At 46.7% G+C, this 25,372-nt stretch overlaps 1 protein-coding gene across 2 annotated transcripts in view; it reads right to left on the reverse strand.

Moving 5' to 3' along the window:
- Positions 1-24,037, reverse strand: part of SQOR (sulfide quinone oxidoreductase) — a 37,335-nt gene extending 13,298 nt beyond the window's left edge. Inside the window, exons 1-3 of one of the 2 annotated variants that reach the window (XM_075273348.1) lie at positions 23,909-24,037; positions 1,611-1,863; positions 914-1,084 (exon numbers count right to left, since the gene is read on the reverse strand). In XM_075273348.1, coding sequence (XP_075129449.1) covers positions 914-1,084; positions 1,611-1,844 — 405 coding nt within the window. In that variant the 5' untranslated portion in view covers positions 1,845-1,863; positions 23,909-24,037. Of the gene's footprint in view, positions 1-913; positions 1,085-1,610; positions 1,864-16,425; positions 16,479-23,908 lie in introns of those variants that run through there. The other variant, XM_075273349.1, reaches the window with a different exon arrangement.
- Between the last annotated feature and the right edge of the window lie 1,335 nt (positions 24,038-25,372).

Consider the following 25,372-nt stretch of genomic DNA (forward strand, 5'->3'; position numbering starts at 1 on the left):
ATAATACTGTGTGCATTGGACACTATAGGGGTTAATACTGTGTGTGCAGGGGACACTATAGGGGATAATACTGTGTGTGCAGGGGACACTATAGGGGATAATACTGTGTGTGCAGGGGACACTATAGGGGTTAATACTGTGTGTGCAGGGGACGCTATAGGGGTTAATACTGTGTGTGCAGGGGACGCTATAGGGGTTAATACTGTGTGCATTGGACACTATAGGGGTTAATACTGTGTGTGCAGGGGACACTATAGGGGTTAATACTGTGTGCATTGGACACTATAGGGGTTAATACTGTGTGTGCAGGGGACACTATTGGGGATAATACTGTGTGCAGAGGCCACTAATGGACATAATACTGTGTGCAGGGCTTACTATGGGACATAATAGAGTGCGGAGGAGGGGGTCAGTCGAGGTCTTCGGCATCGGTTTGGGGAGGGGGGGCCCCATGTCAAAAGTTCGCCACGGGGCCCCGCCATTCCTAGTTACGCCACTGCCTGTGGGAACCTCTACAAGTGTACAAGTATCAAGGCTTGTGTGACCAACAACATGAGAGTAAATTGGTAAAATGTGCCACAGACTCCATTATCCACTTTCTGCACAATAGGGTGGGGCAGGGTAGGGTCTTTCCCTGGCATATTTATTATCATTCACACCAGAAAACTGGTCTGAGTTGTATACGAAATCTACACAACTTAATATTGATGGTGAGAAAGTTAGGCAATGACATCAACGATCAGAGGGTAACTTGACAGCAGTCCTATGTGTATGGCCAGTTTACGGAGATGGGTATTTAATCTCCAGTATGTGACATCTTCTTTTTCTCCAGCAGTAACAGAATACACAGTTATGTTATTTTGGTAATGTGAATTTTCAGTTTCCTTATATTCATTCCCCACATTATATTTACCTCTTTGCCGTCATCAATACGGATACAGTTTTTGTCCGGATCAAAACCTTTTACTTCTGATTTGATCCATTTAACACCAGATGGTATTAAGCTTGAAGTAGATCTCGCGGAGCTTACCAGCTTCTTTGCGCCACCGCCAACAAGTGTCCACATAGGCTGGTAGTAGTGAACCTAAACAAAGCAGAAGTATGAGCTCTCATGTCTACAATCATATTATCACACATGTTCTTGTGTTCCATGAAAAGTTAGGTTACAACCAATATAGCTACTATTACAATTTCTACATGGTTGCCTCCAAACAATTCTAATTGTCCCCCAGATATAACTAAGAAACAAAGAACCATGATTTTTAACTATATAAATAGCAGTAATTGTAATGATAATAACTATCATTGATTTATACATCATGCATTATTATGTCCATTTACACTACTCAATGATTGTGAGTGAGATGCATGTTTGACTGGACACGTCACACTAGGGGGCGCAATGTGATTCCATTCGCTAACATTACTGAAGGAGTAATCACAGGATAGGAGTTGAGGTCATATCTTTATGGAAATGCTGAAGTCCCATAAAAGGAGTGAATGAAGTAGTAGCATTGCATACGCAGCACTGCAGACTCCTGTTCTCTTCATTACTATGAATTGGGGATATGGGTCATTAATGTAAAAAAATAGCATAAGATTCCCATTACCTCGCTTGGCTCGATGACAGCAATTTTTCCAGCTCCAACTTTTTTCTTCATACGAGCACTCATGGTGATCCCACCAGCACCTCCACCGACAACAACTACATCATAGTACTCTTTAGCAGCATATCTGGTAGTCATGTGTAGGCTGCGACAGGTGTTACTGTGCACCCCTGCCCGAATTAAGTGGGCACACTGATGGACATGGGCACCACATTGCACCACTCCAAAGAGAGCCATCTCTAGGCAAGATAATTATCTACAAATAAAGAAATAAAAGTCACACATGTGATCAATCCCCCCTAGAAAAAAAAAAATCTATATTTCTTGGCTTTTTTACAGTTATACGCTTCAGAAAATTCCAATGTATTTATAGATACAAAGGGCCAGGTTTTTTTTCTTTACATCATTTTAAAGGGGTTATCCAACCCCATAATGGTACGGCTCACTCGCTGTATTTTTAATAGTGACCGTAGTGAGTATTGCACCAGTTGACAGCTGATCTACGGGAGTTCCATCAGTTAGACTTCTGCCAATCTAAAATTGATGTCCTATCAATTTTAAAAAGTTGGATAACCACTTTAATATATCCCATCATATATTCTGAGCAACTGTTAAATGCCATTGTGCTCAATATACTGCAGAGTACCGAATATACTTGAGTATAAGCCGAGTTTTTCAGCACAGTTTTTGCCCCCCCCAGTATAAGCCCACCTCGGCTTATACTCGAGTCAAGAAAAAATAAAAAAAATAAAGGAATTTTTTTTTTTTTTTGGGGGGGGGAGGGGGGGATGTCTATGACCAGCCGCGATAGTAATGTATAGAATCTCCCATAAAATAGTGAAGAAAAAAAAATCTTTTAAAAAATATATAATAAAAAATAAAATAAATAAAAGTTCTAAATCACTCATTTCCCTAGAATACATATAAAAGTAGAAAATTACTGTGAAACACATACACATTAGGTATCCCTGTGTCTGAAAGTGCCCGGTCTACTGAATATAGGGGATCTGCAGTGCTCCCGTTCCGTCGGGAAGGGGTTAATAGGAGCACTGCAGATCCCCTATATTCAGCCAGACTGAATTCCAAGTGGGGAAAAAAAAACAAAAAAAAAAACAACAGTCCTCAAGGGGGCAGACAGACAACCAAAACACCCCCTCCCCTTTCCCAGCACCCAGCAACTACTGCACCCAAAAACTCCAGCCATTTTAATTTTTTGAAATTTTCCAGTAGCTGCTGCATTTCCCCCCCTTGGCTTATACTCGACTCAATAAGTTTTCCCAGTTTTTTGGGGTAAAATTAGGCACCTCGGCTTATATTCGGGTCAGCTTACATGACCACATCACATATAGAAATATTTCCAAAAAGTTTATGCATCTGAAGGGTATATTCACACGCAGATAGAATGCAGAAATTTCTGTAGACATCCCATTCATCTGAATGGACTTTGCACAATATATTAACATTAGAGATGAGCGAACACTAAAATGTTCGAGGTTCGAAATTCGATTCGAACAGCCGCTCAATGTTCGTGTGTTCGAACGGGTTTCGAACCCCATTATAGTCTATGGGGAACAGATACTCGTTAAGGGGGAAACCCAAATCCGTGTCTGGAGGGTCACCAAGTCCACTATGACACCCCAGGAAATGATGCCAACACCTCTGGAATGACACTGGGACAGCAGGGGAAGCATGTCTGGGGGCATCTAACACACCAAAGACCCTCTATTACCCCAACATCACAGCCTAACAACTACACACTTTACACACTCAATACCACCTCTCTGACAGTAGGAAAACACCTTGAAACATGTGTATTTGGCACTTGCAGTGAGGAGAGCTTGTCACCAGCAGTGAATTTGGCCCTTGTAGTAAGTTGAGGTTGGCACCAACATTTGTTTTGAAAATCAGGGTGGATTGAGCCTCTAACCAGCAGAGTTTGGGCAAATTCATGGTGGAGGGAGCCTCTAAACACCCCAGTTTGGGCAAATTCATGGTGGAGGGAGCCTCTAAAAACCCCAGTTTGGACCAATTCATGGTGGAGGGAGCCTCTAACCAGCCCAGTTTGGGCAAATTCATGGTGGAGGGAGCCTCTAAAAAACCCAGTTTGGACCAATTCATGGTGGAGGGAGCCTCTAACCAGCCCAGTTTGGGCAAATTCATGGTGGAGGGAGCCTCTAAACAGCCCAGTTTGGGCAAATTCATGGTGGAGGGAGCCTCTAACCAGCCCAGTTTGGACCAATTAATGGTGGAGGGAGCCTCTAAACAGCCAAGTTTTGGGAAATTCATGGTGGAGGGAGCCTCTAACCAGCCCAGTTTGGACCAATTCATGGTGGAGGGAGCCTCTAACCAGCCCAGTTTGGGCAAATTCATGGTGGAGGGAGCCTCTAAAAAACCCAGTTTGGACCAATTCATGGTGGAGGGAGCCTCTAACCAGCCCAGTTTGGACCAATTAATGGTGGAGGGAGCCTCTAAACAGCCAAGTTTGGACCAATTCATGGTGGAGGGAGCCTCTAACCAGCCCAGTTTGGGCAAATTCATGGTGGAGGGAGCCTCTAAACAGCCCAGTTTGGGCAAATTCATGGTGGAGGGAGCCTCTAACCAGCCCAGTTTGGACCAATTAATGGTGGAGGGAGCCTCTAAACAGCCAAGTTTTGGGAAATTCATGGTGGAGGGAGCCTCTAACCAGCCCAGTTTGGACCAATTCATGGTGGAGGGAGCCTCTAAAAAACCCAGTTTGGACCAATTCATGGTGGAGGGAGCCTCTAAACAGCCCAGTTTGGGCAAATTCATGGTGGAGGGAGCCTCTAACCAGCCCAGTTTGGACCAATTAATGGTGGAGGGAGCCTCTAAACAGCCAAGTTTTGGGAAATTCATGGTGGAGGGAGCCTCTAACCATCCCAGTTTGGACCAATTCATGGTGGAGGGAGCCTCTAAAAAACCCAGTTTGGACCAATTCATGGTGGAGGGAGCCTCTAAACAGCCCAGTTTGGGCAAATTCATGGTGGAGGGAGCCTCTAACCAGCCCAGTTTGGACCAATTAATGGTGGAGGGAGCCTCTAAACAGCCAAGTTTTGGGAAATTCATGGTGGAGGGAGCCCCTAAAAACCCCAGTTTGGACCAATTCATGGTGGAGGGAGCCTCTAAACAGCCCAGTTTGGGCAAATTCATGGTGGAGGGAGCCTCTAACCAGCCCAGTTTGGACCAATTAATGGTGGAGGGAGCCTCTAAACAGCCAAGTTTTGGGAAATTCATGGTGGAGGGAGCCTCTAACCAGCCCAGTTTGGACCAATTCATGGTGGAGGGAGCCTCTAACCAGCCCAGTTTGGGCAAATTCATGGTGGAGGGAGCCTCTAAAAAACCCAGTTTGGACCAATTCATGGTGGAGGGAGCCTCTAACCAGCCCAGTTTGGGCAAATTCATGGTGGAGGGAGCCTCTAAACAGCCCAGTTTGGGCAAATTCATGGTGGAGGGAGCCTCTAACCAGCCCAGTTTGGGCAAATTCATGGTGGAGGGAGCCTCTAACCAGCCCAGTTTGGACCAATTAATGGTGGAGGGAGCCTCTAACCAGCCCAGTTTGGACCAATTCATGGTGGAGGGAGCCTCTAACCAGCCCAGTTTGGACCAATTAATGGTGGAGGGAGCCTCTAACCAGCCCAGTTTGGACCAATTCATGGTGGAGGGAGCCTCTAACCAGCCCAGTTTGGGCAAATTCATGGTGGAGGGAGCCTCTAAAAAACCCAGTTTGGACCAATTCATGGTGGAGGGAGCCTCTAACCAGCCCAGTTTGGGCAAATTCATGGTGGAGGGAGCCTCTAAACAGCCCAGTTTGGGCAAATTCATGGTGGAGGGAGCCTCTAAACAGCCCAGTTTGGACCAATTCATGGTGGAGGGAGCCTCTAAACAGCCCAGTTTGGACCAATTAATGGTGGAGGGAGCCTCTAAACAGCCAAGTTTTGGGAAATTCATGGTGGAGGGAGCCTCTAAACAGCCCAGTTTGGACCAATTCATGGTGGAGGGAGCCTCTAAACAGCCAAGTTTGGACCAATTCATGGTGGAGGGAGCCTCTAAAAAACCCAGTTTGGACCAATTCATGGTGGAGGGAGCCTCTAACCAGCCCAGTTTGGGCAAATTCATGGTGGAGGGAGCCTCTAACCAGCCCAGTTTGGACCAATTAATGGTGGAGGGAGCCTCTAACCAGCCCAGTTTGGACCAATTCATGGTGGAGGGAGCCTCTAACCAGCCCAGTTTGGGCAAATTCATGGTGGAGGGAGCCTCTAAAAAACCCAGTTTGGACCAATTCATGGTGGAGGGAGCCTCTAACCAGCCCAGTTTGGGCAAATTCATGGTGGAGGGAGCCTCTAAACAGCCCAGTTTGGGCAAATTCATGGTGGAGGGAGCCTCTAAACAGCCCAGTTTGGACCAATTCATGGTGGAGGGAGCCTCTAAACAGCCAAGTTTGGACCAATTCATGGTGGAGGGAGCCTCTAAAAAACCCAGTTTGGACCAATTAATGGTGGAGGGAGCCTCTAACCAGCCCAGTTTGGGCAAATTCATGGTGGAGGGAGCCTCTAAACAGCCCAGTTTGGGCAAATTCATGGTGGAGGGAGCCTCTAACCAGCCCAGTTTGGACCAATTAATGGTGGAGGGAGCCTCTAAACAGCCAAGTTTTGGGAAATTCATGGTGGAGGGAGCCTCTAACCAGCCCAGTTTGGACCAATTCATGGTGGAGGGAGCCTCTAACTAGCCCAGTTTGGGCAAATTCATGGTGGAGGGAGCCTCTAAAAAACCCAGTTTGGACCAATTCATGGTGGAGGGAGCCTCTAACCAGCCCAGTTTGGACCAATTAATGGTGGAGGGAGCCTCTAAACAGCCAAGTTTGGACCAATTCATGGTGGAGGGAGCCTCTAAAAAACCCAGTTTGGACCAATTCATGGTGGAGGGAGCCTCTAACCAGCCCAGTTTGGGCAAATTCATGGTGGAGGGAGCCTCTAAACAGCCCAGTTTGGGCAAATTCATGGTGGAGGGAGCCTCTAACCAGCCCAGTTTGGACCAATTAATGGTGGAGGGAGCCTCTAAACAGCCAAGTTTGGACCAATTCATGGTGGAGGGAGCCTCTAAACAGCCCAGTTTGGGCAAATTCATGGTGGAGGGAGCCTCTAACCAGCCCAGTTTGGACCAATTAATGGTGGAGGGAGCCTCTAAACAGCCAAGTTTTGGGAAATTCATGGTGGAGGGAGCCTCTAACCAGCCCAGTTTGGACCAATTCATGGTGGAGGGAGCCTCTAAAAAACCCAGTTTGGACCAATTCATGGTGGAGGGAGCCTCTAAACAGCCCAGTTTGGGCAAATTCATGGTGGAGGGAGCCTCTAACCAGCCCAGTTTGGACCAATTAATGGTGGAGGGAGCCTCTAAACAGCCAAGTTTTGGGAAATTCATGGTGGAGGGAGCCCCTAAAAACCCCTGTTTGGACCAATTCATGGTGGAGGGAGCCTCTAAACAGCCCAGTTTGGGCAAATTCATGGTGGAGGGAGCCTCTAACCAGCCCAGTTTGGACCAATTATTGGTGGAGGGAGCCTCTAAACAGCCAAGTTTTGGGAAATTCATGGTGGAGGGAGCCTCTAACCAGCCCAGTTTGGACCAATTCATGGTGGAGGGAGCCTCTAACCAGCCCAGTTTGGGCAAATTCATGGTGGAGGGAGCCTCTAAAAAACCCAGTTTGGACCAATTCATGGTGGAGGGAGCCTCTAACCAGCCCAGTTTGGGCAAATTCATGGTGGAGGGAGCCTCTAAACAGCCCAGTTTGGGCAAATTCATGGTGGAGGGAGCCTCTAACCAGCCCAGTTTGGGCAAATTCATGGTGGAGGGAGCCTCTAACCAGCCCAGTTTGGACCAATTAATGGTGGAGGGAGCCTCTAACCAGCCCAGTTTGGACCAATTCATGGTGGAGGGAGCCTCTAACCAGCCCAGTTTGGACCAATTAATGGTGGAGGGAGCCTCTAACCAGCCCAGTTTGGACCAATTCATGGTGGAGGGAGCCTCTAACCAGCCCAGTTTGGGCAAATTCATGGTGGAGGGAGCCTCTAAAAAACCCAGTTTGGACCAATTCATGGTGGAGGGAGCCTCTAACCAGCCCAATTTGGGCAAATTCATGGTGGAGGGAGCCTCTAAACAGCCCAGTTTGGGCAAATTCATGGTGGAGGGAGCCTCTAAACAGCCCAGTTTGGACCAATTCATGGTGGAGGGAGCCTCTAAACAGCCCAGTTTGGACCAATTAATGGTGGAGGGAGCCTCTAAACAGCCAAGTTTTGGGAAATTCATGGTGGAGGGAGCCTCTAAACAGCCCAGTTTGGACCAATTCATGGTGGAGGGAGCCTCTAAACAGCCAAGTTTGGACCAATTCATGGTGGAGGGAGCCTCTAAAAAACCCAGTTTGGACCAATTCATGGTGGAGGGAGCCTCTAACCAGCCCAGTTTGGGCAAATTCATGGTGGAGGGAGCCTCTAAACAGCCCAGTTTGGACCAATTAATGGTGGAGGGAGCCTCTAAACAGCCAAGTTTTGGGAAATTCATGGTGGAGGGAGCCTCTAACCAGCCCAGTTTGGACCAATTCATGGTGGAGGGAGCCTCTAACCAGCCCAGTTTGGGCAAATTCATGGTGGAGGGAGCCTCTAAACAGCCCAGTTTGGACCAATTAATGGTGGAGGGAGCCTCTAAACAGCCAAGTTTTGGGAAATTCATGGTGGAGGGAGCCTCTAACCAGCCCAGTTTGGACCAATTCATGGTGGAGGGAGCCTCTAACCAGCCCAGTTTGGGCAAATTCATGGTGGAGGGAGCCTCTAAAAAACCCAGTTTGGACCAATTCATGGTGGAGGGAGCCTCTAACCAGCCCAGTTTGGACCAATTCATGGTGGAGGGAGCCTCTAAAAAACCCAGTTTGGACCAATTCATGGTGGAGGGAGCCTCTAACCAGCCCAGTTTGGGCAAATTCATGGTGGAGGGAGCCTCTAAACAGCCCAGTTTGGGCAAATTCATGGTGGAGGGAGCCTCTAACCAGCCCAGTTTGGACCAATTAATGGTGGAGGGAGCCTCTAAACAGCCAAGTTTTGGGAAATTCATGGTGGAGGGAGCCCCTAAAAACCCCAGTTTGGACCAATTCATGGTGGAGGGAGCCTCTAAACAGCCCAGTTTGGGCAAATTCATGGTGGAGGGAGCCTCTAACCAGCCCAGTTTGGACCAATTAATGGTGGAGGGAGCCTCTAACCAGCCCAGTTTGGACCAATTCATGGTGGAGGGAGCCTCTAACCAGCCCAGTTTGGGCAAATTCATGGTGGAGGGAGCCTCTAAAAAACCCAGTTTGGACCAATTCATGGTGGAGGGAGCCTCTAACCAGCCCAGTTTGGGCAAATTCATGGTGGAGGGAGCCTCTAAACAGCCCAGTTTGGGCAAATTCATGGTGGAGGGAGCCTCTTAACAGCCCAGTTTGGACCAATTCATGGTGGAGGGAGCCTCTAAACAGCCCAGTTTGGACCAATTAATGGTGGAGGGAGCCTCTAAACAGCCAAGTTTTGGGAAATTCATGGTGGAGGGAGCCTCTAAACAGCCCAGTTTGGGCAAATTCATGGTGGAGGGAGCCTCTAACCAGCCCAGTTTGGACCAATTAATGGTGGAGGGAGCCTCTAAACAGCCAAGTTTTGGGAAATTCATGGTGGAGGGAGCCTCTAACCAGCCCAGTTTGGACCAATTCATGGTGGAGGGAGCCTCTAAAAAACCCAGTTTGGACCAATTCATGGTGGAGGGAGCCTCTAAACAGCCCAGTTTGGGCAAATTCATGGTGGAGGGAGCCTCTAACCAGCCCAGTTTGGACCAATTAATGGTGGAGGGAGCCTCTAAACAGCCAAGTTTTGGGAAATTCATGGTGGAGGGAGCCTCTAACCAGCCCAGTTTGGACCAATTCATGGTGGAGGGAGCCTCTAACCAGCCCAGTTTGGGCAAATTCATGGTGGAGGGAGCCTCTAAAAAACCCAGTTTGGACCAATTCATGGTGGAGGGAGCCTCTAACCAGCCCAGTTTGGGCAAATTCATGGTGGAGGGAGCCTCTAAACAGCCCAGTTTGGGCAAATTCATGGTGGAGGGAGCCTCTAAACAGCCCAGTTTGGACCAATTCATGGTGGAGGGAGCCTCTAAACAGCCCAGTTTGGACCAATTAATGGTGGAGGGAGCCTCTAAACAGCCAAGTTTTGGGAAATTCATGGTGGAGGGAGCCTCTAAACAGCCCAGTTTGGGCAAATTCATGGTGGAGGGAGCCTCTAACCAGCCCAGTTTGGACCAATTAATGGTGGAGGGAGCCTCTAAACAGCCCAGTTTGGGCAAATTCATGGTGGAGGGAGCCTCTAAAAACCCCCAGTTTGGACCAATTCATGGTGGAGGGAGCCCCTAAAAACCCCAGTTTGGACCAATTCATGGTGGAGGGAGCCTCTAACCAGCCCAGTTTGGGCAAATTCATGGTGGAGGGAGCCTCTAAACAGCCCAGTTTGGGCAAATTCATGGTGGAGGGAGCCTCTAAACACCCCAGTTTGGGCAAATTCATGGTGGAGGGAGCCTCTAAAAACCCCAGTTTGGACCAATTCATGGTGGAGGGAGCCTCTAACCAGCCCAGTTTGGGCAAATTCATGGTGGAGGGAGCCTCTAAAAAACCCAGTTTGGACCAATTCATGGTGGAGGGAGCCTCTAACCAGCCCAGTTTGGGCAAATTCATGGTGGAGGGAGCCTCTAAACAGCCCAGTTTGGGCAAATTCATGGTGGAGGGAGCCTCTAAAAACCCCCAGTTTGGACCAATTCATGGTGGAGGGAGCCTCTAACCAGCAGAGTTGTGGGAAAGCAGGGTGGAGGGAGCCTCTAACCAGCAGAGTTGGTGGAAATCAGGGTGGAGGGAGCCTCTAACCAGCAGAGTTGGGGGAAATCAGGGTGGAGGGAGCCTAGTATTAGCAGAATTGTGCAACGCTTATGGTGGATGAGTATGAGGATGCGGAGGAATTGGAGAGGTTGAGTACAGACATGGAGTTTCATGTTGGGGTGCTTTACACAGGTGGGCACAAAAATGACGGCTCTACCCAGTGGTGGTTCATTTTTATCAAAGTGAGCCGGTCGGCACTCTCAGCTGACAGACGGGTGCGCTTGTCAGTGATGATGCCACCGGCTGCACTGAACACCCTCTCAGATAGGACGCTGGCGGCAGGACAGGACAGCACCTCCAAGGCATATAGGGCAAGTTCAAGCCACAGGTCCAACTTCGACACCCAATACGTGTAGGGAGCAGAGGGGTCGGAGAGGACAGGGCTGTGGTCGGAAAGGTATTCCCGCAACATGCGCCTATACTTCTCACGCCTGGTGACACTAGGACCCTCCGTGGCGGCACTTTGGCGAGGGGGTGCCATCAAGGTGTCCCAGACCTTAGACAGTGTGCCCCTCGTTTGTGTGGACCGGTGAGAACTTGGTTGCCTACTGGAGGAACTGCCCTCCCTGCCGCCAACGTCACATGCTGGAAACATCTCCATCATATTCTGCACCAATTGCCTGTGGCAAGCATTGATGCGATTGGCCCTCCCCTCTACCGGAATAAAAGACGAGATGTTGTTTTTATACCGGGGGTCAAGGATAGCAAAGATCCAGTACTGGTTGTCCTCCATGATTTTGACAATACGCTTGTCGGTTGTAAAGCACCCCAACATGAACTCAGCCATGTCTGCCACAGTGTTAGTTGGCATGACTCCTCTGGCCCCACCGGAAAGTTCAATCTCCATTTCCTCCTCATCCTCCATGTCTACCCATCCGCGCTGCAACAATGGGACGATTCGAAGTTGCCCGGAAGCCTCCTGTATCACCATCACATCATCGGACAACTCTTCTTCCTCCTCCTCCTCCTCCTCCATTAAACGCAGTGAAGCGGACAGATGTGTGGACCTACTCTCCAGCTGTGACGGATCGGATGCTATCCCTAACTCCTCTGTGTGATCTGAGTTATCCCTGATGTCAATCAGGGATTCTCTCAGAACACACAAGAGCGGGATTGTAAGGCTCACCATCGCATCCTCAGAGCTCACCCTCCTTGTGGACTCCTCAAAGACCCGTAGGATGTCACAAAGGTCTCTCATCCATGGCCACTCATGGATGTGAAACTGAGGCAGCTGACTTTGTGGCACCCTAGGGTTTTGTAGCTGGTATTCCATCAAAGGTCTCTGCTGCTCAACCACTCTATTCAACATCTGAAACGTTGAGTTCCAGCGTGTGGGGACGTCGCACAAAAGCCGGTGTTGTGGCACATGCAGGCGTTGCTGGAGAGATTTTAAGCTAGCAGCGGCTACTGTCGACTTGCGAAAGTGGGCGCACATGCGCCGCACTTTCACCAGTAGCTCTGGAACATTGGGGTAGCTCTTTAGGAAACGTTGCACCACTAGGTTGAAGACGTGGGCCAGGCATGGAACATGTTGGAGTCCGGCAAGCTCCAGAGCTGCTACCAGGTTCCGGCCGTTATCACAAACGACCATGCCTGGGCCCAGGTGCAGCGGCTCAAACCATATTGCCGTCTCATCGAGGAGGGCATCCCTCACCTCGGAGGCAGTGTGCTGTCTGTCCCCCAAGCTGATCAGCTTCAGCACAGCCTGCTGACGTCTACCAACGCCAGTGCTGCAACGTTTCCAACTCGTAGCTGGGGTCAATCTAACAGCGGAGGAGGAGGCGGTGGCGGAAGAGGAGGCGGTGGCGGAGGAGGAGGCGGTAGAGGAGGAGGAGGAGGGGGGTGTTCTTCTCGTGTCCCTGCCAGGAATGTTAGGCGGGGAGACGAGGTACACCGGGCCAGTTTGGGAAGCAGTCCCAGCCTCAACTACATTCACCCAGTGTGCCGTCAGTGAAATGTAGCGTCCCTGTCCGCATGCACTTGTCCACGCGTCGGTGGTCAAGTGGACCTTTGTGCAAAGCGCGGAACTAAGGGCCCGCCTGATGTTGAGTGACACGTGCTGGTGCAAGGCGGGGACGGCACACCGGGAGAAGTAGTGACGGCTAGGGACGGCATAGCGAGGTGCCGCAGTTGCCATCAGGTCCAGGAAGGCGGGAGTTTCAACAAGCCGGAACGCCAACATCTCCTGGGCCAGCAGTTTAGCGATGTTGGCGTTCAAGGCTTGCGCGTGTGGGTGGTTAGCAGTGTATTTCTGCCGCCGCTCCAATGTCTGAGAGATGGTGGGTTGTTGTAAAGAAACGCCTGATGGTGCCTTTGATGGTGCAGGAGAAGGAGATAAGACAGGACCAGGGGAGGATGAGGTAGAAGTCAACAAAGTGGCGGAGGCAGATGAAGTGGTGTCCTGGCTCGTCCTCTGGAGTGCATCGCCAGCACAGTCAGCAGTGGCAGTGGCAGAGGCAGAGGCAGAGGCAGTGGCAGTGGCGTGAACGGCAGGCGGCCTTTGTCCTGCCGTTGCTGCCTGCCACTGATTCCAGTGCTTGGATTCCAAATGACGGCGCATTGAAGTGGTGGACAGGTTGCTCTTCTCAGAGCCCCTAATCAATTTCGAGAGGAAAATTGTGCAGACAACACTATATCTGTCCTCGGCGCATTCCTTGAAAAAACTCCACACCTTCGAGAAACGTGCCCTCGAGGTGGGAGTTTTTCGGGGCTGGGTACGAACTGGAACATCTTGGGAGATTCCGGGTGTGGCCTGGCTTCGCCTAAGCTGCTGACCTCTGCCTCTAGCTACCCTTTTTGGTGCTGCACCTGCCTCAACATCCACACTACTTTCCCCGCTTGACATCCCCCCTGTCCAGGTCGGGTCAGTGTCCTCATCATCCACCACTTCCTCTTCCAACTCCTGTCTCATCTCCTCCTCCCGCACAATGCGCCGGTCAACTGGATGCCCTGACGGCAACTGCGTCACATCATCGTCGATGAGGGTGGGTTGCTGGTCATCCACCACCAAATCGAACGGAGATGGAGGAGACTCTAGTGTTTGAGCATCTGGACACAGATGCTCCTCTGTTAGGTTCGTGGAATCGTGACGTGGAGAGGCAGGTTGAGGGACAATGAAAGGAGCGGAGAACAGCTCTGGGGAGCAGGGACAGTTTGGGTTATTGTTCTGTAAAGCTTCGGAATTTTGGGAGGAAGGAAGACAAGACTGTTGGGTAATAGGAGGAGAGGAGGCAGAGTCTGACTGGCTGCTGGACAATGTGCTGTAAGCGTTCTCTGACAGCCATTGCAAGACCTGTTCCTGGTTCTCGGGCCTACTAAGGTTTGTACCCTGCAGTTTAGTTAATGTGGCAAGCAACCCTGGCACTGTGGAGTGGCGCAATGCTTGCTACCCCACAGGAGTAGGCACGGGACACCCTGTGGCTTCACTGCTACCTTGCTCCCCAGAACCATTCCCCTGACCTCGCCCACGGCCTCGTCCACGTCCCTTTCCGGGAGCCTTGCGCATTTTGAATTCCTAGTTAGAAATTGGCACTGTATACCAGTAGTAAAAATTGTGGGTGCACGTAACCCCAATATATTCTTTGAATTACCAGTCAGAAACTGGCACTATATGGCAGTAGCAAGAAATGAGGGTATTTATAACCCCAATATATTCTTTGAATTCCCAGTCAGACAATGGCACTGTATACCAGTAGTAAAAATTGTGGGTGCACGTAACCCCAATATATTCTTTGAATTACCAGTCAGAAACTGGCACTATATGGCAGTAGCAAGAAATGAGGGTATTTGTATTCCCAATATATTCTTTGAATTCCCAGTCAGACAATGGCACTGTATACCAGTAGTAAAAATTGTGGGTGCACGTAACCCCAATATATTCTTTGAATTACCAGTCAGAAACTGGCACTATATGGCAGTAGCAAGAAATGAGGGTATTTATAACCCCAATATATTCTTTGAATTCCCAGTCAGACAATGGCACTGTATACCAGTAGTAAAAATTGTGGGTGCACGTAACCCCAATATAATCTTTGAATTACCAGTCAGAAACTGGCACTATATGGCAGTAGCAAGAAATGAGGGTATTTATAACCCCAATATATTCTTTGAATTCCCAGTCAGACAATGGCACTGTATACCAGTAGTAAAAATTGTGGGTGCACGTAACCCCAATATATTCTTTGAATTCCCAGTCAGACAATGGCACTATATACCAGTAGCAAGAAATGAGGGTATTTATAACCCCAATATATTCTTTGAATTACCAGTCAGAAACTGGCACTATATGGCAGTAGCAAAAATAGTGGGTGTATATAGCCCCAATTCTATTGCTAGGGGACTTGCAGGGTATTTCTGGGGTGAAGGTGGGGGGGCACACCGTTGGAACGGGTATCGGGGGTATATATCGGGTATACGGGAATACACTGACAGTGTATTCCATTCAGGATCCTGGGAAAGCTGGGTTGCGGCGATTGAGCCCGTCAGTGCCACGTTACACTGACAAGCGTCTCCCTGGAATTTCGCTCTTACAAGAGCTGTTGTGGTTGTCTTCTCCTTCCTATCCTAGCCTGTCCCTGCCTACCCAGAATCTAAGCCCTAGCTAGCTGGACGGAAACCTCCGTCCTCGGTGAATTGCAAGCTCAGAATGACGCGAACCTGGGCGGCGCTGTTCTTTTAAATTAGAGGTCACATGTTTTCGGCAGCCAATGGGTTTTGCCTACTTTTTTCAACATCACCGGTGTCGTAGTTCCTGTCCCACCTACCCTGCGCTGTTATTGGAGCAAAAAAGGCGCCAGGGAAGGTGGGAGGGGAATCGAGTAATGGCGCACTTTACCACGCGGTGTTCGATTCGATTCGAACATGCCGAACAGCCTAATATCCGATCGAACATGAGTTCGATAGAACACTGTTCGCTCATCTCTAATTAACATGCTTCCTAATTCAGATGAGCAGAACTGGTTTTCTGAAATTTTTGCCGCATGTAAATATTCCTCGAATATATTAACTCTCATGGCTACATAAGCTCATCATTAAAGGCATATTTTGATATGTATCCAATGGAAAGGGAATAACTGTGTGATAGGTTTAGTTCTGAATATAAGGACACAAATAATCACGAGCACTGGAGTCCCCTGATCCTCCGCTGAATGTAAACAGCTGGCTACTGTACTGTATTCACTGCTATAGAGCTAGAGATAGCTGAGCACTGCATCTGGCTATTTCTGGCAGTCTCATCATAGACAATGTATGGCTCACCAGTGCACATGCTCAACCTGCAGCTCCATTATTTATTTTACTTACTTATATAGCGCCATCATATTCCACAGCGCTTTTACACATATTGTCAGTCACTGGAACAATCTAAATTTCCTTTCAGTAGGTCTCCATTCAGATCTGTTCTAATGATCGTGAGTATCCCAGGAGTTGTACCCCCGCTGCACTGACTGCTATAGGTACGTATAACTTTAAACAACCATAATACTGTCTTTAATATAAAGTATATTGAAAGATATATTGTTATACACATTTTGAGTATTTTCATAATGTGTAAACCAAAGAATTCTACTGCAGCTAATTCTTTTATGTCGTGCTGTTTTTTTGGGGGTGTTTTTTTTTTAGGGGGTTAATAGTGTATAAACACCATTACCACAAACCATGGAACATTTCCTAGAAAGACTTCTGGAACAAAAGTAATTTAGAAATTTGCTGATGACGTAGCAGTCTGACTTCCTGACCAGCCACTACATGTGAATGTACCCAATCCTGTCAGTAGGTGTTTACACGTGAATAGCACTCATTTACACAAGGTGTGGTTGTGCAGACTATAACGTAAGACTGTTCTTCCTAGATAAAGGGCATTTTCACCCGCACTTATCTCCAGTCTGACGTCTTTTTCTTTATTATGACATTTATAACAGAATTCACTATCTGAATACAGAACTGAAGTCCCACTTTACCAACCTTGTCCAAGTTACTTTCTTACCTGCAGAAACCAAGTAATTATAAATGCATGTTGGTAAAACCCACCAAGATTTCTGCAACATTAACCGACTATCTAAAGTGTGTGTTCGGGGATTCCGTCCCCCATGTCGCTTGAAAAATGCATAGAGTAAAGTCGCATTTTTCAGGCAGAAACCTGGTGGACCCCATTATAGTCAATGGTCTGCCGGGTTTTTGCGGGTAACCGCTTTTGTAAGCGGAGTTGGTTTCCATTTTTCGGGTCCTCAAGCAGTCTTAATCAACGGAAAACCGAGCACAGGTGTGAACCCAGCGTAAGCAGACAAACATGGTATCCTCACTGCCTTAAAACGCTGGGGACCAAATTGTACCTCACAACATGTAATGTAGATTTGTGTTGTTATTTTGGTCTTCCTTTATTTTCTCCCCACTGATGGCAAGATAAATTAAAGGGATCCTATTTTTTAAACACAATTTTTTCTCCCTAACACGTCGGAATAGCCTTAAGAAAGGATATTCATCTCCTACCTTTCCTTCTCTTCTCCACGCTGCCGTTCGCCTGCAATCCTGTTTTTTCTTGGTATGTAAATGAGCTCTCTCGCAGCACTGAGGGCGGGCCCCAGCACTCAAACAGCACTGGGGGCGTCCCCAATGCTGCCAGAGAGCTCTCCAGCGCCTCCTCCATCTTCTTCTGCGACGAGGTCTTCACTGTGTCTTCTTCCGGTGGCGTCTTCTTACTTCTAGGCCTCGGGCAAGCCGACTGCACATGCCCACGGCCCTAAGAAAAACGGCCGCTTCCATAGTATTGTAAGCTGCCATTTACTCGTGGCCAGCGGGCATGCACAGTCGGCTTGCCCTAGGCCTAGAAGTAATAAGAGACTGCCGGAAAAAGACGTGGTGACGACCTTGTTGCAGAAGAAGATGGAGGTGGCGCTGGAGAGCTCTCTGGCAGCATTGGGAACGCCTCTAGTGCTATCTGAGCGCTGGGGCCCGCCCCCAGTGCTGCAAGAGAGCTCATTTACATACCGAGAAAAACCGGGATTGCAGGCGAACGGCAGCGCGGAGAAGAAAAGGAAAGGCAGGAGACGAATAGCCTGTCTTAAGGCTATTCCAACATGTTAGGGAGATAAAATTATGTTTAAAAGATAGGATCCCTTCAACAGATAATGCAGAAATATTCTGTGTTCATTGAAAGTGAGTGTAAGTACTAACAGTGTTTGAATGAGAGAAGTTTACTTTGCAATTTGACATACAAGAAGAAGATGTTCATAGAAGTCCCAAGTAACATGACTCCTGCATGTCTTCAGGCTGTACAATACCCCTCCCCTTACCATTCCTTGTGATGACAACTCACTTGTCGGTTGTGCTTTCTTGCACGTTCACATCCATAAAAGAGGCAAGTCACGTGATTCACATAAACCCTATAATTGGCAATGAAAAGCACTGTGATGGGGCCATATATGTTAGTCTAGCTTTATGAGAACTGGTATTGCTCATAATACCAACTAAACAAGCATATTCATTCATCACTGGCGCGAAAACTCAATGGTTGCATTTATGGAAGTCCCATGCATCAGAATTGAAGTAGATTTTAGTTATAAGTGGTATCATTTTTATGGCACAAGATATAATAAACTTGTCAGAATGAAGTGTTCCTATCCAAGCTCATCTTGATCTCCAAATGCTACACCAACTTATCTAAAATGTAGCAAACCGGTTGACAAATGGATACAGGAATGCAATTTTTGGAGCAAAAAAAGATTAGATTATTTACATATTATTTTGGTGCTCTCCTGACTCCCCTCAAATTCACTGCCATGTTTCAGGTTTGTGGACATGCATCAATTTTGGCATTTACTGTATATATACTTTCACTGGCTTCTAAGTTGTCTAGATCAGCTGCCTATTGCCCACCTTTTCCACATCCCAAATACCAGTAAAGAGAAGCTGCGGATTAGATGGGTGCACTGCAAGAGCAGCACAAGAAACAATAAAATTCAATAGCTTGACTCATTGGGTTGTAGCATAGATTTCAGTATCGGAACATGGTTTGCCAGAGAATGTGCCTACTTTGATGAGTCCTGCACTATATCATAAATTATTAGGGCTGTGAACGTGGAGTCATGGAGAGAGAAACGAAACCAGTTTTGGGTGGAGTTGTGAAAAAGTTACTGTCTCTGCCTGATATGCCAATATAGATATTGTATAATTAATGAGATATAACTTCATAATTTGCTGTATATTTACAGTCTTAGGAATTCAATCACTATTTTTACATAAATTAGTGAAGTTTTTATGTTTCTGTCTGAAAAAGGCATTTTTGAATGAGCAGCAGCAGGAATCGGACTTTGGGGAAAAAAAATAGAGGTGTGATAGTTGAATTTGGTGGCATGGCCTACCGACTCTACAACCCTATAAATTATGTGCCTTCTCTGTTGGTGCTGAAGCTATCAAGACTGGTTTGGAAAACGCTGGATTTGATAAACCCTCCCATGATTTTTATTGCAAACAAATCCAATATTTGCAGTATCGTTGTTGCATGAAATTGCATGTGCACATCACGATTCCCCTGCACCCTGGCCGCAAGCGAAATGTGTGGTTAGGGGTCCCAGGAGTGAAGAAGGAGTCTTCATGAGACACCTCCTTTAGCATTGCAGGTACTCTAACAAGAATATTCTCTCTTATTATTTTTATATAAGATTACTATATGTTGTAGACAATAAAAAGCTAGAAATTATTGTTCTGATCCATTATCTATGAAAGAACAATGTAGAATTGTATCTAAATAAATTGCATCTAAATAAGGACACGCTGTACAAGGGGCTGAAGCCAGCTCACAATGACTAGACACTTTTCCTCGAGAAGCTAGCATACAACAGTATGTACAGTCTCTGGCACGTAGTCATAATTAGAAGTGAGGGTCTTCAGAGTTCACGCCTTAAAGAACATAGAAATCATGACAACGGCATTTTGCTAAGAACCTGTCTGTCAATGTAGTTGTGACATCTGCAATGTCTACAAAATGTTATTGTCATTTCTAAAAGTGGATTTCATGAAAGTCAGAGTATGTCCTATACCTTACTTACTCAAGTTCACTGACAATCAAGTCCTTGAACTGAAGGAATTTAACAAGACATAGAAATAGGTTTCAATTAAATTAAAGATGTATCTACAAGGCCTCATGCACACAAATGTGCATCTTATCCACAATTACAGATAAAAGTACAGACTCATACATTTCACTGGGCCCATACACACAGCTGTAGTTTTTCTTGCTGTGTGTCTGGTCCGAATTGAAGAGCCATAAAATATGAAGTCTTATACCTGTCCATACTTGTAGCTCTGTTAATTCATTTTCAATGTCTTTGAAAACCACAAATGACAAAGGAATACCAATCCGTCTCAGGCCTGGTTCACATCTGAATTCGGTATTCTGTTTGGGGAGTCCGCTTTGGGACCCCCGAATGGAATACTGACCGTATTAAAAAGCAGTCAGCAAAGAAAGCACATGGACCCCATAGACTATTATGGGGTCCCTGTGTTTTCAGCGCTGTGTCTGCATGAATCATGCGGAGAGGAAAGTGCTGCAAGAAGTACTTTTTTCTCCACATGATTCATGCACACACCGTGCGGAAGACACACCACTTTTTAATGCGTTCGGTATTTCGTTCGGGGGGTCCCCAAGCAGACTCTTCCAACGGAATACCGAACGCAGATGTGAACTGGGCCTCATCTGTGCAGTTTTTACTGAACCGTACACAGCACACGGTTGTGCATAGGAGGCCTTAGTATGTAGGCCTGACTTGTATAACTTGTACTAGAATGTATGTCTGCACATGTTGAAAGAAGAGATGACCACTGGTTGGTTGTATATTTCCACCAAATGGTCATGATATTACAGAGATGCATTAATGGGCATCTTTAAACAACATAGTTTACATTTCAGACATATGATGGCATTATACCAGCCATACAGTAAATATAAGATAGTTGTTTCTGTCAGAAGCTCGTTTGGCTGGAAGCTTTCTCTCACAATCCCTGGTGATAAAACCTTTTTCCTTGACTACCTCATCTATGAGATATTTAAATAGACTATGGCATTAGGACGACAGCCTCTTCAGTACTGACCAGGCACAGTGACGTACATTGTATAGTAGTTGTGCTTGGTGTTGCAGATCAATCCCAATGAATTTGAATGAATCTGAGCTGCAGCATGGCCATGTAACCAATGGACGTGACGTCAATGGCCACAAAAGAGGAAGCAGCCTACTCTGAACGCTTTGTCCTGTGCAGCTGACTGGCATTTATGCGAAGGCTTACTGGCATATGACAACAGCCAACTGAACTAGACACCATTATGTTCTGCAGACCTAAAGATTGCCATACACAAGATAATTATCTGCAGATCTTTGGCAGAGCCAGCTCAGTTTGGTGAAATCTGCTAAGAATCTGATGCCTGTGGTCACCATACACATAAGAATAAAAGCAAATACTATTAAGATAAGCTACTAATAATCTGCAGATAAATATCTCATGTGTGTGGCCAGCTTTAAATAAAAGAGTGACATAAAAGGAAGATTTCCTTCAACTGCAGTTTTCTCATGGTTTACACATGATGACAAGGAATTGGAACGCGTCTATAGGGTCTGCCATTTACAAACTGAAAGCGGTAGAGAGAAATGTCTTCCATTCAGGACTTCTCTCTATGCGGATTACGGTGATTTCTGCGGGCACAGATGCGAGTATTTTTTGCCTACAGCAGTTCTGTAGATGTTATATCACTACTGCAGCCTCTCTAAATACAAACAGAGCAGCCGATGGGATTGCAGGCCCAGCACAGGAACAGACAGGGGAATGCAGCTAAGTATGTACACACTTATTTTCTGCTGCCTCTTCTGCTGCCTGCATTTAGTGTTATGATCTGAGCAAAAAGTTACCCCCTTTGACAACTTGCAGATTGGCTGGAGTGCAACTTCTGGGACCCCAATGATCACAAGAACTTGGGTGTTCTGTACTGCAGGATACAGGGGTATCCAGTCACAAGTTACCCCTACTGACAACTTGCTGATTGGTTGGGGTCCAACTACTGAGACCTCACTGATCACAAGAGCTGGGGTGTTATGCAGTGAAGGTCAGAAATGTGCACTGCTGCTCTATTCATTTTAATGGGAACTACTGGAGATAGTCAACTGCTGTACTTAAAGAGGTTTCACTGTATAACAGACAGTCCCAACGACTTACCCCCATCCACAGGAGATGAATGAAGCAATGATGTGTATTTCTAACCTGCTGCTCCATTTAAATTGGACTGCAAAATACCTCAGTATATGTGATCCAGGGTGGTTTCCAAAGGTCAAATTTCACCGATCTGCAAGTTACCCCCCTACCCTGGTGATAGGGGGTAAATTGACAAGAATACCTCTTTAACTTAAATGTGGGCCTTTATAACAAGTCTTTTAGTGAAAAGACAAGTACTATGACATGAGGCTATAAATGGGATGGTCTGCTGGCTCAAAGTGTGGTAAGGAAGTACATTGCAAAATAACTCATTGCTACATTGGGATATTGCAAAAACATCCAAATTGTAAATGTGATTGATAATACCTTTATTGCTATTACAAAGTAATGCATTTGTAAGGACATGGCAAAATGCCAAGGTAAAGTAGCAGCTTTAAGACTTTTTTCCTTCAATATTTTCTAGTTTCTAGGTATTAAAGATAAATAGTTTGGTATAAATTCCTTTATATTTAAGACTAGGTTCACACTAGTGCTGTCTCTTGAGACGGTCATTTAAAACAGTGGTTTCCCACGGACCACATAGACTTTAATGTCCACCGGATGTCCGTCATTTTTATACTGAAACCACCAGAGAGAAAAGTCTGTGATTTTCATCAGAGACCCCAACGCAAAAGTGAATCTAGCCTGAACTGCTACAAAACCAATGATTTATACATAGACATGTGTGAAAAGAGATGTATGTTCTATGATTTTATAAGTTTATACCATTCATTTCTGACACTTGCACAGTTTCACTCCCACCTAGGTACTATGTGGCAATCCTGACACAGTTTCTTTTATCTGAAGAAGACTTTTTTTTGCAACACAAGACGAAGCTCTTGGATGAGAACTGTTCTGTGATTGATAATAGCTGGCAGGGTCTTTCATCCTCATAATAGTGTGAGTCTGAGAGATCAGACTTCCAGCAACTTGGTATTGATGGCACATCCTAGTCCAGACGTCAGCAAGCAGAGTTACTTCAGCACCGGTGAAACTACAACTTCCAACATGCGCTAACAGACTGTAGTTTTGAAGGCTTGCTGGGAGTTGTAGTTTAACAACATTTGTAGTGCTACAGGCTGCTGAACCCTGTCCTAGTAATTTGCTGTCCTAGTCAGTGGTAAGATATCCCATTTAAGTTGAAACATCACAAGGTTAACCTTTAAACTACTTACGATCTTTTTACAAGCCATTGATCTACACATTTAAGAAAATGGAATCTGACTTTCAGGTAGAATCTCAGATTCTTCATGTCATCTGCCCTCTTGTAATTCACCTCTTGTGATCTGAACTACAAGAACAATCATGCCCTGTGCTGCTCAGAACTGAGGAGATCAGGTAGCACTGCAGATCAAGACCGCTTTCCTTGTAAAAGTAGATCCTCAATAGTTCCTACTTTCAGGGGATCCATCAAAACCATTTTGTGATATATAACAGAATACCAGCAAAACCTGTGATATAGGGTGTCAGTATTGAAATGTTAAGGTCTTTTACAGAATATTAGGATATAGCTGATTTTTATGCTCAGTATACTGTGCAGAAGTTTCCCAGACTTGCAGCATCAGGTTACATTGTATACAGAAGAGTAAAGTGCTAATACTTGTAAAGGGATGGGGAATGCAGGGCCTTTTCCAGACAGGAAAGTAATCTTTATAGGTTCTATTCCGGTGTAATATTCTGTGCCATGCTTGTGATTATATTCTTATAAATCTACAGATGTCACCACATGGTATTGGCTGGTTCAAACATTTTTATGCATTAGATGACAGATCAAGGTAAAGTTTAAGCAGAATCGGCCACTTCTATGTTTTTGCAGCTCTCAGATAACAGTTTATTGCTACTAAACTCATAGGTCTTGGAGAACTACATATCCCAGCATTCCAACTATGGTTTGCAAGTAAGGTTGCATGTGTATGGCATACTGTATGGCATGCTGGCAGTTGTGATTCCACTTTAGTTGCACATATAACAATGTATTTCAGTAGTGACAAGTGTATGGCATACAATACATAGGATATGTCTGTGTACTAGGGAGGGCACCAGTGATTTACACTCTGCACTCTGTCATGTGCTACTAGCCTATGGAGTGAATGTGCACCCAGCTGAGACTTACCTCGGGCGGGTCTTCACAGTCGCACACAGCCGGGGACAGTGGGCACAGGCTCGGATCCAGTCTGGAGCTCTGCCCACCTCTCGTATCTTCCCGTCCCCAGCTTCTCTACAGCCCGCGCTGATTGGCTGCAGCAGTGGGCGGGGCCAGGCTCATTACATTGCTATGCTGTGCTTAGAACACATAGAGGGAAGTGTGAGGGGGCGTGTTGTCATGGACGTGTCTGCAGGAAACCCCTACCCAAAGTGGGGTGAGGTCTCCTAGATGGGGCCCAGACCCCCATACTAATAGAAGACGCAGTGATATAAGGCTCTGCTCAGTCATTTCATAGTTAAATCCGGAGCTAGGAAAGCTGGGCGACTCGCAGTATAAACCCCATTACAGCTTACTCAGAGCCTGCTGCACATTTTACCTTGAGACCTGACAGACTCCTCTCTGCATAGTAACCTGTGTACATAACACTATAGGCATAGGCCCAGTGCCCACACTCTCTGGTCACCCCCACTAGGCCATCAATGTTTTCAGCTTGGGAAACCCATTTAATAAGACCTACTAGTATGTGCATAAATGCGTACAATAATTTTGAGAATTGTTCACCATTTTAGATGACAGCAAATATTTGTCACAGAGAACACTTTTTATACATCTGGCAGCGCTGCTCAAATCACAGTGATGTAATGTGCATCAATTCTATGGCAAAGGCAAATCAGTAATCTGAGTGGATGCCAGAACCTGGATTTCTTGTATGAATCATGGCCTGTTCATATGGCAAGTACTGTAAGCCAGATGACTAGTGAGCGAGCTATGGAAATGTATGCAAAGGAAGGCTATACAGCAGACATGTCAAACATGCGGCCCGCGGGCCGCATACGGCCCTTTACAGGCATATCTGCGGCCCCCACAAAAGTCTCAAACTTTGTCTCTAAACTTTAGAGACAAAGTTTGAGACTTTTGTGGGGGCCGCAGATGTACAAGGAAAGTGAGCAGTGGATTGGGGCGGCCCTGCTGGACTCAGCGCTGCTCCAGCGGCTGCCCCTCACCCTTCACAGAGAGCAGGATAGGGGATAAATACTAGATTTATGATGACGGGGGGGTTGGAGTGCTGGGGAAGAGTTGGGGTGCTGCGGGAGGGGGGCTTTTTGATGTCTGTCTGGCTCTCCCTTGGGCTTGAGGACTGTTTTTTTTCCCACCAACCTTGTAATTCTTTCACTTGGGGGTTGATTGGAGCATTACAGTCTGTAGTGTTCCTATTAACCCCCAAGTGCAAGAATTGCAAGTGGGTGGGAAAAAACAGGGAGGGCCAGATATCCAGAAGCCCCCCCCCCCCAGCACATCAACCTTTCCCCAGCACTCCAACACAATAATGGTGTCTGCTAGCTTTAACTGAGGTGCCATTTTACCGGCAATCACAGGCACCCGGAGCAAGATTCGGGGCCTGCGTGCATTTTTATGGCAGCCGGGAGCCTT

The sequence above is a fragment of the Leptodactylus fuscus genome, chromosome 5, assembly GCF_031893055.1.
Source record: "Leptodactylus fuscus isolate aLepFus1 chromosome 5, aLepFus1.hap2, whole genome shotgun sequence".
Classification (NCBI taxonomy): domain Eukaryota; kingdom Metazoa; phylum Chordata; class Amphibia; order Anura; family Leptodactylidae; genus Leptodactylus; species Leptodactylus fuscus.